Below are 19,987 nucleotides of genomic sequence, written 5' to 3'. Positions count from 1 at the left end.
TCTGAAGGTGCATTTTGATTTGTTTTAACTAATCGTTTTGTGATAAATGTAATTTCAGTTTTACTTTCTGAGTATGGATTATCATATGCAGTAAAAGCCAACAACACTCAAGCACTGTAAAATGTTTTGACACAAACTCAACTGACTGGCTTCTCTGCTGTATGATTTCATGTGAGTCTCTTCAGACCTTAGAACTGTAGGCTACATGAATTATGAGCTTCTAGAACGTTTGACCTCTTAATTGAATGCCTTCCATAATCAAAGTAGGCTAGCCTACTCTCAATATTCAGAGTGCAAATAGAGACCACATTTTTCAAGCATGATACAGCCTAGGCAAGCCTGTGCGTTAATCCGCACATATTAACTTTTTTAATATGTTCTGGATGATTTTGAACACTCATTATGGCATATTTATGCGTGCTCATTATCACATATTCATATAATATGTATATGTATAATTTCCTCGTATTAAATTTTATTTTGGTAAATTATCTATTTTTGTCCAAAAAAAAAATGTTGAAGAAAAAAAACTGTCAGGAAAACGCCATTTTATGAAAAATGCAGATATTTTCAACGCTATCTCACGACCAATTCGTTCATTTTGTACGAGGTGGCTAATTCGTACGATTTTTTACGATTTGTCTATACCCCAGTGACGGGTAGGTTTAGGAGCAGGGTTAGGTGTAGGTCATTCGTACAAATTCATACGAATTGTGCAACTAGTAAAATACGTACGATTTAGCAAAAAACTTATGAATTTGTACGTTTGAGGTCGTACGAATTAGCCACCTCGTAAAATATGTACGAATTGCCATGAGATCAGGCTGTATGTGTGTTCTGGGCCAGCAGGGAAAAAATCCTTATTTCTGAGCCCTGAAAACTCAATTTCTAGCTTCCAAACTACAGAGTGGAAAGAGCAATTCCATTAATGCACTTACTCTTGTGAACAGCTTGAGTTGGAAGTGCCACAGCTGAGTGAATCCTACATTCAGCAGTGTAAGAAACTTCAGCACATTCAAGAAGCTGCTGATTGCTGAAGGATGCTGAATCTGCAGAACTGGTTTACCAGCTGGCTGCTGACATTATTGAATGAGTAGATGCCTCAGTCTTGCTAATTAATGAAGTTGGTCAATAGTAAATCAGCAAATAGCTGTTTACGCTATTAAGTAATTGCTGATACATAATTGCTGTTGGCAGCTATTATTATCCTCATTATGCTGAGGAACAGATCTGATTGTGTGTTTTCACAAATTTACACCTTCACACTCCATTAAATGTGGACAAATGAGACTTGACTGCATTCATAACTCATGAATGTCTGTTTAGATTTTAATTAGTACTCTGTGGACCAGTTTAAACCCCTACAATCCCTGCAATCCTTCATAGCTGATAACTACAAATCTCAGAGGTATTTCACACAGATAACGCACGTTAACAAGCAAACACATTCCTGCACCGGCCTTAATTGACTCAGAGCTGCCTACTATTTCTTGAGATGCTTCAGATTCACTTACACGTGTTGTTGACCCAATTCTATCCAGATATTCCTGACAGAATGGTGTCTTTCACTTTAGCACTCTGACAGCTACTGAAAGCACTTATATATACACTAACGTTCAAAATGAACGATTTTTTATGTTTTTGAAAGAATCTCTGCAGGCTGCATGCATTTGATCAAATATACAGTAAAAACAGTAAATACAGTAAAATTACAATTTCAAATAACTATTTTCTATTTGAATATATTTTAAAATTTAATATATTTAAATTGTAATATATTTCTCTGATCAAACCTGTATTTTCAGCATCATTACTCCAGTCTTCAGTGTCACATGATCCGTCAGAAATCATTCTAATATTCTGATTTGCTGCTCAAAAATATTATTCAGGGTTACTAACACTATTATAGCTTTTACTAATATCTTGGATATTTTGTATATATATAGTTTCAATTTTAGTTATTTCAGTACATTAAGATAAACTAAAAGAAAACAAGAAATGTTGCTTTGGAAACTAGCTGAAATAAAACAAGATTTAAAAAAAATATTTATTTAGTTTGTAAAAATAGATAAATAATATAAAAAGTTCATTTTATTTCAAGTTTTTTTTATGGTGTTTTATGGTTTTAGTTAACTATAATAACTGTTATTATCAATGTTAAAAAACGGTTGTTCTGCTTAATATTTTTATCATGATGCATTTTTTCAGGTTTGATAAATAGAAAATGTAAATTTTATTAGAATTTTTTTTTATGAATTATAAATATCTTTACTGTTACTTTTGATCAATATAAAGCATCACTGCTGAATAAAAAACAAATTACTTGCTGACCTCAAACTTATTATGAAAACAAATTTTTATATTTTATATACATATAAAAATATATTTTAAATTTACTTCAAACTAATGATATATAAGTATATGGAACACATAAAAAGCTTAGAGTCTAGGAAGAGCGTCTTGAGTCAATCAATCAATTCACAAAGCTTCATGGGAGTAGGTGGTCACTGCCGGCTATTAATAACCTTGGAGCTCATGGTGTTTCTGTCTTAAAAGATTTCAAAGGAATTGTTAAAAAAATCTATATTTCTACAAAGAAAATTAATGGGATTTTTGTTCTATATCAAATGAAGCATCCCTGACATTTAACCAGAAACTGTAGTTACTATCACCATCTCTCGCCTCAGAGCAGGATTGCTGCTGAACAGTTTTCTCCATTGCCTCTAAACCAACATACACTGAGCGGAACATAGAGAAGAAATGACCTGCAGCCATATCTGCTGACATGAGCATTACTCTGCTGTGAGCTTTATGTGCTGGAAGGATTGATGGCAGCCAGAAACATTACAACTAAGTTTCATTTGAGCCAACAAAGGTTTGACAAGTTCAGTTCAGAGACAAGATGTTTTTTCACCTTAATACCTACACAGGGTCTGTCGGATAAAAGTATCATCAAAGTATCATCAAAATATCATCAGGCTATCAGATATTTCACTGCTATCGCTGTAATTCACACTGCTGCTGGACTTTCTTCTACAACTGAGCTTGCTGTCTGACAGGTTCTTTGCCCATTTTCTGCTGAAGCTGGAAGGCTGTTGGTGTTCTCGTTTGGCCTCCTGCTATATTTCCTGAGTTTATGATTCTTTCACCTATAGTTGTTGTTCATTAACGAGTAAGTAATGAAGAATTGAAACCTGTGGAACTTTTGAATCCAAAACCTGTGGATCTTTTGAATCCTCTGCAGTAAACTCAAGAGGGAAGAAAACAGCGATTCAGACTGAATGATACATTAACCTGAAGTCTCTTTGCAGCACCGCATGCAGGATATTCTCCTGCTGAGCAACACAGTCCTTCTTCAATATTGCTAATGTTGCAAAAACGCAGCGATAAGAGATGAGAGAGAGAGAGAAATGAGGACTCTGTGGTGTAACCTTGGCTTAAATCAGAGAGCCTTTAAAGAGCAGCACTGTCAAAGACACAAAAAGCCAGCAGCTCTTGATTGTACTTTTCAGTGCTTTGGATGTTTGTTAAAGGTTATATTTCTTACCTCTATTTATTAAAATATTTAGCATTCTTTAATAAAAAATACTGGATATTTTCATTAAAAATTTTAGAAGAAAACTGAGCTTGGCCCAACTTTGACGCATTTCCATGAGCAGATCATGTCTGTTACACAGTGTCACGAATCTGGTCTGTACTTCCATTCACTCACCACCAGAGGTCACTCACTCACCATCATCCATCGCACAGATCACACAGCTGTCACATATTACAATTGCACTGATTGCACACACGGCTCTCACTAATCACACACTCTATTTCAACCCTGGACTTTCCTTCCGTCACTGCCGAGTATTGTATGCTTTATCGCTGCCCTACAGAGCCCCGTTAGTTTTCCTAGTCTTGCCTTGCCTTGCCTAGCCTTGCCTTTGTCGGATTGTGTTTTCCCCTGCCTGGACTATCGCTGACGTTTTGGATTACCTCTCCTGTCTCGCCCCTTTGGATACTGTTCGCCGTCGTATTACCCACGCCCGTTTTGGATTAGTCTTTGCATTACCTCTGATATACCTATCTGCCATTGTTTGACCCTGCCTGTTATGACCACGTCTCTCTTCAATAAAAGCTTGCACATGGATCCGCACGTCTCACGTCTCGTCAGTCCCGTAACAGAATACTCGGCCGCACAAGGATCCAGCGGCTTTTCGTGTGGATATTGGCCAGGTATGGATACTGCAAGACTGTTATTAACCCTCGAGCAGGGAGTGCGATCGCTCGAGGATTATATACAAGAGTATTAAGATGTAGCCTATTTTTCTGATCTGCCGGACTGTGTACTCATAGACTTCTTTTGCGAGGGCATTAACCAGCCGCTCAAATCGCGATTAATTCGTGAGGGTCCCCGTTCGTCTTTAAGTGATTTTATGGACTATGCTCTATTGACTGTTGATTCATCGTTCACTGTGGGTGTCGCAGAGGAACGCGAACACCTCACTCAATTGTATGATCGCAACCGTGCAGGAGCACGCTCACAAAATGGCGGCGACAGCGGAGCCCGTTCACAAAATGGCGGCCACAACAACACCCCGTCATGTTCTAGCTGATCTTCAGGAGTCAAGCCAAGTCACAGCTGATCTTCATGAGCTAAATCAAGCCACAGTTGATCTTAAAGAACCAAGCCAAGTCACAGCTGACCTTCCAGAGTCGGGTCACGTCTCCGCTGACCTTCCAGAGTCGGGTCACATCTCCGCTGACCTTCCAGAGTCGGGTCACGTCTCCGCTGACACACCCAGATCATCAAGGTCAGTCTTTCATTATCCCAGTCTGATATCCAGTCTGAGGGATTCACCGCTGGTGTCTGCACGCGCAGCTGGTATCCCCAAACCCACTCACTCTAGCCCTACTGTTGCTGAACTGATTCCCCTGTCTGAAGTGCTTCCCATGATGGGGATCGCTTTATGTTGTGTTTGGGCGGCGTACACCACCGCAGCACTGTCTGAGGTGGCGGCTGCTGCCACAGCTTCTCCAGAGGTGGTGGCACATGCTGCAGAACCTTCAGAAGCGGCAGGGCTCACCTCAGCCCCTTGTATGGTGGTGACGCTCAGTAATGTACTCTCAACCTGTTGTGTTGTGGTCGAAAAGACCGTTACTAAACTCTCCTTGTGTCCTGAGTTTACTGCTGTAGAACCCCCAGAGGTGGCTGCAACTGCTGCAGAACCTCCAGAGGTGTCAGCGGTATCCATCTGTGAACTCTCGTTCTGTCCTGTCATGGCTATGGAGGCCGTCAACGAACTCTCGTTCTGTCCTGTCACGGCTATGGAGGTCGTCAACGAACTCTCGTTCTGTCCTGTCACGGCTATGGAGGCCTTCATTGAACTTTCTGTGTTCCCTGCCTCGGTCCTTGGGTCCATGTTCTCTCCCCTTTTTATGTCTCCGTTCTCCCTAGGTCCCAGGCTCTGCTGTGGGTTCCTGATCCGTCGTGGTGGGCTCCTGCTCTATCTGCTCCACCGTGGTGGTCTTCGGGTCCGTCTGCTCCGCTCTGGTGGTCTTCTGCTCCACCTGTTCCGTCTGCTCCGCTGTGGTGGTCCACTCTCTGGCTCTGGTGGTCTTCTGCTCCGCCCTGGTGGGATCCTGCTCTATCTGCGCGGCCGTGGTGGTCTGCTGTCTGGCTCTGGTGGTCTTCTGCTCCGCCCTAGTGGGCTTCAGTCCCGTCTGTTTCGCCCTGGAGGGCTCCCATCCCGTCCACTCTGCCCTGGCTTCCTGCTCTGCCGGCTCTGCCTTGGTTCCCGGTCACTCCGCTTCCACAGGGACCTGGTCCTCCATCCCTCCCCCTGTTCCGCCTCCGCTCCACCTCCCTCCTGGATTATAGACTGTGTGGAGCGTCTGGAAGCCGCTCTTTGGGGGGGGGGTTCTGTCACGAATCTGGTCTGTACTTCCATTCACTCACCACCAGAGGTCACTCACTCACCATCATCCATCGCACAGATCACACAGCTGTCACATATTACAATTGCACTGATTGCACACACCGCTCTCACTAATCACACACTCTATTTCAACCCTGGACTTTCCTTCCGTCACTGCAGAGTATTGCATGCTTTATCACTGCCCTACAGAACCCCGTTAGTTTTCCCAGTCTTACCTTGCCTCGCCTAGCCTTGCCTTTGTCGGATTGTGTTTTCCCCTGCCTGGACTATCGCTGACGTTTTGGATTACCTCTCCTGTCTCACCCCTTTGGATACTGTTCGCCGTCGTATGACCCACGCCTGTTTTGGATTAGTCTTTGCATTACCTCTGATATACCTGTCTGCCATTGTTTGACCCTGCCTGTTATGACCACGTCTCTCTTCAATAAAAGCTTGCACATGGATCCGCACGTCTCACGTCTCGTCAGTCCCGTAACACACAGCTACTTATGTAACCAAAAGATTGTTACATATGTGTTGCAGACTTTATACAACGTAATTATAAATGTAAGTACACAGACATAAGCTACTTAAAATAAAGTGTATCAATACTGTACTTAAGTGTACTTCATAATACTATTCACCTTATCCAGCTGCACCTTAATTTTATTTAACCCACCAGTGCACAGCTAAAATACATGTAATACCTTTCTAATTACATTACAATTACATAATATTACACAAACATAAGCTACTTAAAATAAAGTGTATCAAGACTGTACTTAAGTGTACTTCATAATACTATTCACCTTATCCAGCTGCACCTTAGTTTGATTTAACCCACCAGTACGCAGCTTAAGTACATGTAATACCTTTCTAATTACATTAAAACTACAGATTATTACACAGGCATAAGCTACTTAAAATAAAGTGTATCAAAGATTGTACTTAAGTGTACAAGTAGCTGTGTAACAGACTCGGCCTGTTAAATATTTGTGTAACAGTAGCTGCCTATTACATGTACATAATTACAAACTGTAAGTACAGGCTATTCCATAACTTAGTTACATGGTAAGTACATTTTATTTCATGTAAGTACAACGGCTACTACTAAGTACTTAATTAGGTAATTACTCTGTATTATGACACCTTAAAATAAAGTGTTACCTAAATTTGTTAAGTCATGTTATGTATGTATTCTAATCTATATAATTATAGTTAAAGTAAATGTTTTGGTTAGGTAACGTTATCAAATCAAATAAAAAACAACAACAACAAAAAAACAATGTTTTTCTTTGTTGGCGAAGTGTTAATTTGGTTTACGATAACCAAGGAGAGGCTACGCATTAGTACGCAACTTCCTAAAGATGGCGTCCGTGACAAAAAAAGCCACGTGACTGAAACCCATGAATATAACACACACACACAGCATTTGAAAAAAATATAAAAAAATAAATAAAAACTATAAACTAATAACAACTATTTTTACATTTTCTTTTACATTTTTATTTGTAAAATATTAAATATTAATTGGAATTATTATTTTGGACTTTGCAATTTTACACTTGATAATTATCTAAAATAAAACTGCTACATTTGGTCCAACACCGTTTGCTGTGATGCCTGTAGGCAGTGATAACTCATAATGCTGTGTGAATTTGGCCAGCTGGGAGACTCGCATTTTATGTTCCTGCCAAAATTGCTGCTAAAACAATTGAGAGTGTGAGCTGCTATTGCACAGTTTTAACCAATATTTACAGAAAAATAGGTGTTACTTTTGCTTTAGTACTAAGAACCCTCTGACATCTCAGTAATATAATATCACCTTACCCTACATGACATCTCAAACCCGACCCTAACATGGATGGTTGCTCTCAGTCTAACTTATTATTATCTGAGGTAACAGTGAAATCTGAGGCGTCTTACTGGATATGGAGGTGTAGAGGGCAAAGTTCTGCAGGCTGGTGAGCTCTTTGCCCCGGGTCTCCTCCACACTCGAGCAGAAGATGTGCTCCCAGGCGTACAGCTTCAAGAGCTTGATGCCCCGCAGCAATTCATTAGTCTTCTTCAGCCGCTCGCTGGAATATTCCTGAGCGTAGATACATAAATTATACATTAGCAAAAATGCTAGAGGCCCCACAAATATCCTGGGTCTTATTTGAGCTCAATATTTGACAGGTGTATTGTTTGGACAAGCTCTGGCTTTCCTGTACAAATGTCATCTGTACTTGAACAAAATCTATATGTGCACAGTTACTTAAGACACCAAACAAGTTAAAGGAGCTCACCAATGTGCTTTTTTGTGCATCTGATAACTTGGTAGCCACAAAGTACTGCACCGGAGCCAGGAGGGTGATGACCGTGGCCCCTATCAAGGCACTTATTCCCAGGAGGTAGTAAAGGAGGATGATTCCTACTATGATCTGAAACCAAGAGGAAAATGTTATCTTTTCATTGTAGCACTTTTGTTAAAAGTCAGTGATATAGATAAGGTTTATGGCAAACTCCCCAGTATTTTTATGATGAGGGAAGCTTAGTGCAGGGTTTGCATCATTTTCGATGCCAAGGATCCCAAAGTATCTTGATCCCGCTTCATAAAATAAAAAGAAGCTGTATTTTCACAGACAATCCATATTTTTGTATTATTAATTACTTGTCTTTTATACTGTGTCTTATTTATTCACAATATATCCTATATACCCCATATGCCAATATATTTATTTACAATACAGGTATATATTCCATTAAAAGAGTAATGCATTAAAAAATCAATTTTATTTTATTTTCACAGCATCATTTATATATAGGTTAAAACTTTTGATATTATGAAATATTATCATTCGGTAAATGTGTTCAATTAAACTCAAGTGTTGAGTTAAACATTTAATTAATAAAGTTTAACGTATTTAATTATATATAATTAAATGATAAATAATAATTAAACTTTGAAATAATTAGAGTGAATAATTATTATTAATAATTATAATAATTAAAACTTTGTTATAATATATTATCGTTCTGTAAATGTGGTAAATTGGCGAGTTAAACACATTGAAAGTGCACCGTGTATAAAGTTATTGTCTCTCAAATGAAAGAGTCGACTCTGATTCATTGAAACGAGTCGTTTTTAAAACGAATCCCAAGTTGTTTCATGTTGATGTCAACATAAAACATTAGCATATTACCCGCCCACTTGTTGGTCTTTTTGCATTGGTTTGAATGAAAATGCAGATTCATTCTTTGCCACTAGATGCCGTTTTTGGAGCGGTAAAATAGCTGTTTCCCTGGGAACGCTGTACACAAAGCAGCACTGCCCTCACAAACGCTGCTTTATCAGGCATTACAGGCATAATGAAATGAAAATGAGACCAATTGGACCAAAGTTTGGAAAAATTACTCGTTGAGCGAATTGTTTGGGAGTCGTTGAGCAAATAAGGTAAAAATAAATGCACATTATAAGACAATGAAAGTGTTTTTTTGACCTTCCATGCATGTCAACCTGTTGTTGGGGACTCCCAAAACCAAAATATGAACCTTTCATTACCCATAATAGGGGCACTATAATATAACTCCGATCGGATTCGTCTCAAAGAAGAAAGTCATATGCAGTGAGTAAAAAAAAAAAAAATGTTGTTCACTGAAAATAAAGAAGGAGCCTTAGGGAACTAATCAAGATTTGCACAAAGGCAGCCATGAGTAACCCCAAGAGTGGAGTACGTGCCATACAAAATGTATAGGGACTTCAACTTCCTAGTCTGTCTTGAGACTTCCTGTTTGTGAGATTCAAATGTATATGTGAGTGAATGCATATATGTATATATAATCTGTTTCACAACAACAGTTCTCTAGGACTCTCATTATTTCAAGAGTAATTTAATTGACTTAATTATTGGGCTTGTTGAATTTTTCACACTGCCATCATTTAATGCATTTTTATTTAAATGAACCACTTATGTCCTCATCATTCAAGAGCCTTACTGACAAAGAAACAGACTTCCACAAGTGACACTCCATTTTACACAAGATGAGGCTTTCAAGGACAAAAATGCAGTTATACACAGACTAAAAATAGATCTTGCAGAGGTATCTGACATTTCACACTGTCTAACCTCAGGAGAAACACGTTCAATAGCAGAAGGAGTGTGAAGAATACTGAACACTGATTGGCTTTGCAACATTTTTACATTTTCTTTTGTTCAGCTCAAGATCCATCTGCTGTAATCAATTCATGTCATGCCATTCAAAGGTACGTTGAAACTTAGACTGATTTACTGGTAATTTATGTAAGATTACATCCAGTAATCCAAAGGGAAAATCTTTTAATAATTTAATTATTGCATATTTGATTGATATTTCATAGCACTGATATTTGCATTGACATGCTGTGTTTGCATGCCCTGTGAATATTAATAAAGATAAAGATTGGGTTTAGTAAATTCTTGGATAAATTTATGTTATTAGTGTCATCAACAACATTATTTTCTTCTTCAAAACTGAATGAAACTGGATGTGTTAGAGTGTTATCTTTGAAAAAAATGAATAAAGCAAAGCAAATTAATTAAAACAAAGCAAACACAACACAAAGCAAGGCAAGCAAACAAATAGGCTATAAGACAACACAAAGCAAGACAAAACAAAAATAAATATATTAAAAAAAAGAGCAAAGAACAAAAAAAAAAAAAAACAATACAACACAAACAAAAAAAATCAACAAAAGAAATACAAAAACAAAACACAAAAAAAGCTAAACAAAACTAAAGTACAACAAAAGCAAAACAAACAAACAAAAAACAAAACAAAAGACGACAAAGCAAAACAACACAAAGCAAAGCAAAAAACAAGACAAAAAACTACAAAAAAATCTAAAAGTAAAAAAGTCAGTCTAATGAAAAATGAAACAAAACAAAACAAAGCAAACCAAAACAACAAACACAATAAAAGGAAAAGGGGGGAAAAAACTAGAAACTAAAATGTCTACATGCCACCTAATATAGTCTATAATCCAGACTACATTAGATGCATTAACCAATTTTGCTACAGTGTAGGGTTGTCACTGGATTATCAGTGTAAAGTCTGGGATCTGTAGAATCTCTCATCTAATTTAAAAAAGGACACCAACTGTATAGGAAAACAGATTAAAAAGTCTAAGTCTTGTTAAAATCAGATTTTAATATGTTGGACTTGAAAGCAATATCTCTTCCTATCTGGGTCAAGTACAGATAACATCCCAGACAAAACCCATATGAGGGAATATCTATTTAAAAACAGCTTCTCTGAGGCAAATAAGGCAATACAACTGAAACATTTGACTCAAAGCCCATTGCACCAATATTCCCCAATGCATTGAACTCTATGGAGAAAGGAACCTCGCATGAGGCTTTACCTGAACTGGCATTGCGAAGAGGTTGGGACACAGGAAGAAGAACCACATCAGCTGATTGGTGTCTATAGCGACGAGGTTGCAGATCTGGCCCACTGTCATTCCCCCCATGGACATGTTGGAGGTGCAGAGACGCATTATTTTATTGAAGATCTTTGTCTGGAAGTGAAACCGGATATCATTCATTATTAGCAGTGTTGGAGGATAACGTATTACAAGTAACATGAGTTACGTAATCAGATGACTTTTTAAAAAAAAAGTAACTAGAAAAGTAATGCATTACTTTTAAATTTACAACACAATACCCTTCCAAATCAGTAACGCAAGTACCTCTTCTGTCCCCATGTTGAGAGAAATAGGCAATGAGGTGCAGAGGCACTTTTTTCAGCCTGAAGCTTATTAATTTCACTTTTGGTGGGAAACAGCCTTTACAGGTGCCAAACATATAACTTTTAAATTTTCTGTCATTAAAAAAACAAATTAGCGAGTTCAGCCCGGACGACAAAATGTAACACAAAAGTAATGTAATGCATTACCTTCCATAAAAAGTAACTAAGTAACAGAATTAGTTACTTTTTAGGGAGTAACACAATATTGTAATGCATTGCTTTTTAAAGTAACTTTCCCCAACACTGATTATTTGAAGAGACCCAGGCAATCAAGGGTTATGGAGTCATTGAAGTCTCCGCTGCACTGACCTGAATGGCTCCTCTCAGATTGATTCCAGTCTCGATTGCAACGTAGTAGGAGGCCTGAAGGAAAGTCCTCTGGAGGAGCAGAGCGAAGAACAGCAGCACGGCGAGGACGTAAGCGTTAGCAAGAAACTCCTGGGAGGAGATGAAGTAGATTCCAAGATGCTTCACCTGAAACACACCAAACCATTTAACATTAGCATTGACTACCTCTTTAAAACTGTGAGAGGTTACGGCCACATTAATACAGTACATTTTATAAGCAAAACCAGTTTTTAATGCAACTAGTCCTGGTCTTTCCCTGATATGGCACTATCCTGTCACCAATCAGCAACTTTACTCTAGAAAGAAAGCACAGGACACTAATTCTAATTCTAATATGCAACTATATCATGTAATTAAAGATTGGAGCAGTAACAAATGAGTCAATTAAACCAATGAAGAAGAATCACCACTGACAGAACAATAAGTGCTCCTCAATGCATTTTCAACTCATGAAATAAGTAAGAATAAGAATAAAGTAATTAAAGGAAATTGAATCACCACTATACAAATGTGCAAAATTAAGCTATAGAAACTCATTAAAGTTTGCCATTGGCAAGTTAATACAATTTCTGAAGTGAAATGTGGATCTTAGAGGATCGCTACCCTGAACAACAGCATATCACAGCTATTTGTTTTCTCCATCAGAAGCCGTCACTGAAAATGCCATAATATTAAATGTATCATTACACTCAATTATTACTTTCATAAGACGTGTGTTCCTTCAAAGTTTTATTAAAACGTTTGGAAATCACCCAATGACCCAATCTATCTACAACAATTATAAAACACCCAAAATGTTACAAACAAATAAATAAATAGTTGGAAAGAAACTGTACACATTTATAATAAATTATGAAATTATGAATTAATAAATTAATAAAATAAAAACATGGGACAACTGATCTCTAAAGCAAGAGCTACTGCTGATGCCGCTCTCTAAATAAATAAATAAAATTACATGCATGATGGCCTTGGCTTTCAGTCTGGTAACTAGATAAATAATTATTTAGGCATATAAAACATTTTATTTTCTATGTGGATTGTTCATTCATTTTATATTCGTGTCTTGCCATCACAAACGCCATGTGGTGAAATGAATTATATCATACTAAGACATCCAAACAGGCTAACATCTGACATCTGAGATCCAGACAGCGTGCTGTTAAACTTTTTAATAATTGATGACGGCAGCATGACAATAAAATGCTTAGTAACACAAGATGAAAATGTTACATGAAAAGATGCAGCCATGGCCAGAAGTGAGTCCCCCACGGCAACGGTTTCTAATTTTACCTTCAAAATACCTAAGAGAACAAAAGTACTAGTTCATGACCACAACACAAATACTGAAAAATAATTTAATTTCAGTGTCTTCTACTTTTGGACTAACCAAAAGTCTGCCTTTATTCTTGGTTGTTTTACACGTGGCTCAGATGGGTGCAAAAGACATTAGTGTTCTTACTGGTGGCTGAATGGTGTGGTTTTCTTTACTGAGATGGTGCACGATGCCTGATATGCAGAGCGGCCCGGCAAAGCCAAGCAGGTCTGCCATGAAACGGTAGGTGATGCTGAGAAGGAGAGGTTTTCCAAAGGCCTGTCGCAAAGCCGTCCAGATCCACTTGGGCCCCTGCAGCAGAATGCCTTGAGGCCTCTGAATAAGTAACAGGAAAGTGATAACAGATATGTGTAGCAAATTAGCTCAAAGTGAGATTAACATAATTAATCATATGGGTTGTTATCAATTATATTAATCTTCAGGAATTAACTGTAGCATTAATAGTACAATAAAATGATTTGTTCGTCCGCAGTACGGACAGTTTTAATCGTCTACTGACTCTAAGGAAAAATGATTTCTCTGGCCACGAAAAATAATTTCCTTACTGATACATTGCTCACAGAGCATGTAACAAAACCGTAACGTTAAAGTGACCTCGTTCTGAGAGCAGCAGACACAGACAACCAAGCATGAATACATATGGATGTTTATTAAACTACACTACAGGGGAACATGCAACATCGAACTAGACACAGACATACACACATTAAACATAGATGCCAACGCAAGCAAGGCAAGGAGAGAGAGAGAGAGAGAGAGAGAGAAAGAGAGAGAGAGGGGGGGGGGAGCGCTCGCGCGCAAGAGAGTAGAGTGTAATGGCAGGATTTACACATCAGCTAACTACAACCTGTTAAGAACCATCAGAGAATCACCTCACCTTAATTAAAAGGGGTCGAAGCCTAGAAGCGCATCTAAATAGTTAACAAGCGGTTACTTGCATTGGTTTTGTTGGTGCTGAGTAAAGTGTCCTGGTGAATGTATAATGCATAGATTCTTGATTAATTTCTTTTTTGGAGTGAAAGCTTCGTCATTCCAGCCATGGGTTGATTGGTCCGAAGTGAATTGACAAAGTTACTGAACTTAAAACTGCCAGAAGCTCGGACTCCCCCCGGAAGAGGAGTCGTGAGGTTTCCAAGGTGATAAGTGTGTCTCCAGGGCACCGAAAGTAAAGAGAAGACTTCGCCTTTTGAGAGTGGGAGACGTTTTATCTGGTTTCCCTGTAACACCCATTTTGGTTAGTTTGACCAATAACAAGGCACATAGTTTCAGCGGGAAAGTGTTTCTTTGTCCCACTTGACACCTCATTTGCATGTTTTATGACTGGTCTGGAGAATCGGTGTAGTTTTTCCCACAGTACAGTAAAACTAGTATGATGCATTTCACGATCACATAGTGTACATCATTGTTTGAGGAATAAAGAGCAGATCATTTTGATACCAAGAGATATCTAAAAGATATTAATATTAATTAAGATAACAATTGGCAATTTAGCACCCATATAAAGTTAGAATGTGGGGCCAGGTCTGTGAATTATATGCAAATGTCAAAAGGCTAAAAGGGTCTCTTAAGGCATAAAGTCCCAATGACCATCAAGGATCATAAGCAGATGCTACATATGAATAGAACCACGATTTTCATGAATGCATTTAAATTATTCACTGTACTACAAAGAAGGAAGTCTAAAACCCAGTAAGCTGGCTGTCTACTGTCTACTAACAGTACATAGGCAGCTACCTTCTAACACAATAACAATCATGGTCACCTCATAAGTGACTGATTTAGAATGTGCTACATAAGCTGCTTTTTCAAAAAATTGAGGAAACCCGTTGCCTTAAAATTATTAAGTACATAATAAATAAAAAAAAAGTGAAGTGAACTTGACAATTCAATTAACTTATTTTTTTTTAAATGATCATTTACTTAAAAATTTTAAGGCTCAAGGTTTCCTCAATTTTTTTTAAAGTTAAGTCAACTTATCACTTTTTACAGTGTAGTGGAAAAGCGGGTATACACTGTAAAAAAAAAAAAAGTTGAGCCAACTTAAAATTTTAAGGCAACAAACTTCAGCAGATTTTTGAGTTTTCTCAACTTGTTGTTTTAAGTTTATACAACAAAAATTTGAGAATCCCCCACAAAAACAAGTTGAGCAAACTCAAAAATCTGCTGAAGCTGGTAAAAAATGTTTTTTTAAGTTCGCTCAACCTTTTTTTTTTTTTACAGTGTAGACAGCAACTGAATAAATTAGATTCCAGGATTTGTGTTAGCATGTTGCTAGGCTAACTATGGTATTATTAAGCGTAAAACAAAGAAAGCACATACAAACATTAGGTAAATCTAATCACTTTTCAAGTCAATTAACCTATTTTATTGATACACTGTAAAAAGTGATAAGTTGACTTAACTTAAAAAATTGAGGAAACCCGTTGCCTTAAAATTTTTAAGTAAATGATAATTAAAAAAATAAGTTAATTGAATTGTGAAGTTCACTTAACTTTTTTTTTATTTTTTATTATTATGTATTAATCATTTTAAGGCAACAGGTTTCCTCAATTATTTTAAGTTAAGTCAACTTTCACTTTTTACAGTGTACATTTTGGCATTAAACGACATACAAATTTATTTTAAGATGTCTCCTTTAGCCACTGCCCTTGTGAAAAACTAGTATATTTCAGCATACTTTTAAAACGAGTTTATCTTATATAGAAAATATAATTTAAAAGAATATACTTAAGTGTGAACTGAATGTAGTGTTTTCAGACCCTTAATTTCATGTCAATTGCAAATAAATGAAAAAGTACTACATTTAAAATTTATATTAAATGCAATATGCTGAAATTTAATGTTTTTATTTTTATTTTTTTCCCAATTTGAGTACATCTTTACATGTGATTATTTTCATAATGACTTGTTTTCGAAATATGATTAAAGAGTGAGCTTGTAAGGGATCATCTTACATTTTGCTACATTACAGTATTACATCTATGAACAGTCTTTGCTTTGGAGGTGTTATGACTTAAAATGCTGTTTATGTAGGCATCTTTCTAGCTTTCAGAAGAGGACTTTTATCTTTTCTTCACTAAACTGCTGCTTAGTGATACAGGTGCCACATTTTCTCTCATAGGTCTTATGATTATGAAGATTAATGACTAAGAAATTATTGAAACAAACAAACATTTTTATTCAACTTTTTTGTTTGAACATTTTACATCCTGAACATTTTAGAAAAATGACTTTACATAGCAATACTGAGAAATTAGGAAATGAGCTATTCCTTCCTTGTGTTTTGTTATGCTAATATGTATTTAAAGGCAGCACACATGCATAATTAAAGTGCTGTTATGGATTGCTCTGTGCATTTCAAACACCTATTTGCTGTATCATTGGATTTGTTTGGCTAATGTTCTCATTCTTTCTGCATGTTCTCTGACCGTTCAAAACGTCCAGTTCTTTAAATGTATTTAAAAAATAATAATATTTTCATGATGATACGTTATAAAAATGGAATGTTCCCTTAACATTCATATAAAAAAATATTTAAATTAATTAAATTAAAATTAATCTAACTAAAATGTTTTAGAATAATAATAATAAAATAAAATAAAAAACATTCTATGAACAATGTACTGTATAAATACTTTTTTTGTTGTTGTTGTTGTTAATGTTTTGAGGACATTTTTCTCTACATTGGTACATTTCTGACATAAAGAAAATGAATGGCAGGGATTGATTTTATCATTTGGGAATTGATTAGATGGTAAAAATGGGTGCTGCACACCATAATGGATCCGGATGTGACGCTAATCCTGAACTATTGCACTAAAGGATGGAATCAATCATATGAAACGTTTATTATGGCCATTACTAAAGGAATTCATCATGAGACGTGACCAATGTCACACTGCGCACGTGCTGCACGTGAAAACTGTCACGCTATGAACTCTCACAATATCCATTTTACCTGGAGTTGAGCTCACAAACACGTAACTGCACACGTCATATGCTCTTTACTCCCATGAGAACAGAGATGCAGAAGTCCTTCACCCCGCTGAGGGTCAAAAGGTCACTGCATTCACAGAGCAAAAGGAACATCTTCTGTCTCTCAGTGTTCTGAAGACACGTACGCTCTAGACATGATATTTAAGAGGTTTTCCACATTTGTCTTCTTGTGGTTTGTGATGTACGTGCTTTTCACTGCATCCTCATCACCAGAGAGAGAGCCGCAATTCCCAAATACACAAATAACAGATAAGCAAATGCTTTTTTTTTTGTTTGTTTGTTTTTTTGTGTGTGACATCAATTAAACAGCCACTTGTGAGACTTCGGAGGAAGTATGAATATTTATGAAATACTGTACTACCGTGGTACTATTACTGCAGTTATATATATATATATATATATATATATATATATATATATATATATATATATACATACAGTGTTGGGAAGGTTACTTAGTAATAGGTAACAGATTACAAATTACCCTGTCTAAAATGCAATAAGTATTTTAAGTATACTTTTTGATTACTTTTATAATTTATTAATGTTTTCAACTGTTAATCATTTTCAAACATGTAAACCAGGCAGTGTTAACCTTACAGTACTCAACACTGCTTAGTGTCATTTTTTAAAATCCTTCATTACTTGACTAAAGATTATAATAATTTAATTTTAACGCACAGCCACCACAAAATAAGACTTTAAGATCATTCTGAGGTCAAATACAAAAAATAAAGCATATGCATGAATCCAAACAGTAAATAAAAAATAAGCATGTGTCCTATTCTGTGTCCTAAACTCCTGAAAGATTGGTGTCTCATTTTACTGTAGAGCAGTCACTGCAATTTATGAAAAAAATCAATTAAATCTTTATGTGGGTGTGTGTGAAAAAAAAAATCAGATGTAACCCCATTTGTAACCGTTAACAGTTTCATAAGTAACTGTAACTTAATTACACATTTTTTATCAGTAACTGTAACTACTGATTACAGTTACATTTATTTTGTAATTAAATTATGTAATTTAGTTACATGTAACTAGTTACTCCCCAACACTGTGTGTATATATATATATATATATATATAAAACATATTCAAGCCCACTTGTTGTTTTGAATAATATCCAATGTAATGAGGTCATGTGAGTGCTGAGTACTGAGTGCTGCAGTACTGCAAAAACCCGAAATGAGTTAGCATGTTAGCACTTCCGGTTCACTGTTCACCCTATTTATTTAGACCAAAACCCGGAAACAAGTTGCCATTTTAGCACGTCTGGTTCCGGTTTTAGCAATTCCATATTTATTTTACGCCAAAACATGGAAAGAAGTTAGCCACTTCAGATTCCGCTATTAGCACTTCCAAGAGCCGGAAATAAGTGAACATGTTAGCACTTTCAATTCCGGTTTTAGCATGTCTGTAGATTTATATGACAAACCAGGAAACAAACTAGAAATTTTATAATTTCTGGTTACATCACCCTGAAGTAAATGTATTTTTGAACAGGCTTTTGGTTAAAGTGGTGGAACGTGAAAATGTGGTGAATTAATTTTTACATTTTAGTCTAAAACATAAAATACAAAAACAGTAAACAATTTTTATTTTTATTTTTTAGTAGCTTTTACCTGTCTTGAAAATTTTTTGAAAAAGCCTTTTGTTGTGTTTATAACCGCACTCTTGTAATTAAACTATTCTAACTCAAACTTACAGGGATAATGTTTTTTAAATAAAGACTGAAAGAGTCGGAGTCAGTGTAGTTTGTTTGTAGCCTATGTTCAGTTTGACTTCTGTTGATTGCATTTAGGCTTCACAATCCATAAAAGTCCTCTTTTACCCATTGCTTGGTTTCACATGCTAGCATTGAGAGAGAAGATAAGGGAACTTGCCTAAAAACAGTAATAGTAGAAAAAAAAAAAAATTATAAATAAAAATGACAGATTCGTAAAATTTACCTTCTGGGCTTCAAAGGCCTCGCGGAGCTTCAGGTAGTTAGTTAGAGCTCTCATAGCGATTGGTAGCTTGCCAATGACCTTCAGATCGATGGGGCGTCTGTGTGCTGCAGTGATGAAGGTGTTCATCCACCAGTATGTGCTTTTGGACAACAGGTTCACGAACGGCTGCAGGAATCGAACCCCCAGGTCCTGTAAATCCTCTGGGGGCTTCACTTCAGTGGGGAGTGCAAAACACATATATCGCTGTAGAAAAACAAGAGAAAACACTGTCAAAATTATTCTAATTGTAAATGAAAGAAAAAGCAATGTTTCTTATCTTAACATCGAAGAACAGAATTTAAGAACAGTGCATTTCTTTTCATAAATCTCACAACATCAAATAGTTTGATGACAAAACACAAAGGCAAACTATTTCTGGACTGTGAAACAATGGCTTCAGGCATTCTATAAATATTCTGCAAAGTTTAATTGAATAAATGAAGAGTTTAATTAATGAAAGACTAAATGAAACAGTTAAGACTAATAGTTCTAGGTTGCTTCATGTCTAACTAGTTAGAAATTGCAAATTCACAAAGTGTTACAAAAGTAAACTTGTTTCCTCAAAAATATTATATTATATTATCAGTTACAAAATATTGCAAATAAACAACATTACAAAGCAATAGGGATGTAACAATATCAAAATCT

General features: G+C 36.5%; 1 protein-coding gene across 4 annotated transcripts in view; it reads right to left on the bottom strand.

The window, feature by feature from the left end:
- The window catches only part of abcc8 (ATP-binding cassette, sub-family C (CFTR/MRP), member 8), a 71,779-nt gene that overhangs the window by 41,714 nt on the left and 10,078 nt on the right, over positions 1 to 19,987 (bottom strand). For all 4 annotated transcript variants that reach the window (XR_009269391.1, XM_058767603.1, XM_058767604.1 and 1 more), the window contains 6 exons: positions 19,301 to 19,543; positions 13,483 to 13,671; positions 11,982 to 12,146; positions 11,287 to 11,442; positions 8,192 to 8,326; positions 7,830 to 7,992 (listed from right to left, as the gene is read on the bottom strand). Coding sequence is in view for 3 of the 4 variants with exons in the window: in XM_058767603.1 (XP_058623586.1) it covers positions 7,830 to 7,992; positions 8,192 to 8,326; positions 11,287 to 11,442; positions 11,982 to 12,146; positions 13,483 to 13,671; positions 19,301 to 19,543 (1,051 nt within the window). In the remaining variant the exon portion in view is untranslated. The remainder of the gene's footprint in view (positions 1 to 7,829; positions 7,993 to 8,191; positions 8,327 to 11,286; positions 11,443 to 11,981; positions 12,147 to 13,482; positions 13,672 to 19,300; positions 19,544 to 19,987) is intronic.

The sequence above is a fragment of the Onychostoma macrolepis genome, chromosome 25, assembly GCF_012432095.1.
Source record: "Onychostoma macrolepis isolate SWU-2019 chromosome 25, ASM1243209v1, whole genome shotgun sequence".
Taxonomy (NCBI): Eukaryota; Metazoa; Chordata; class Actinopteri; order Cypriniformes; family Cyprinidae; genus Onychostoma; species Onychostoma macrolepis.
This window is presented reverse-complemented; position numbering and strand designations above follow the sequence as displayed.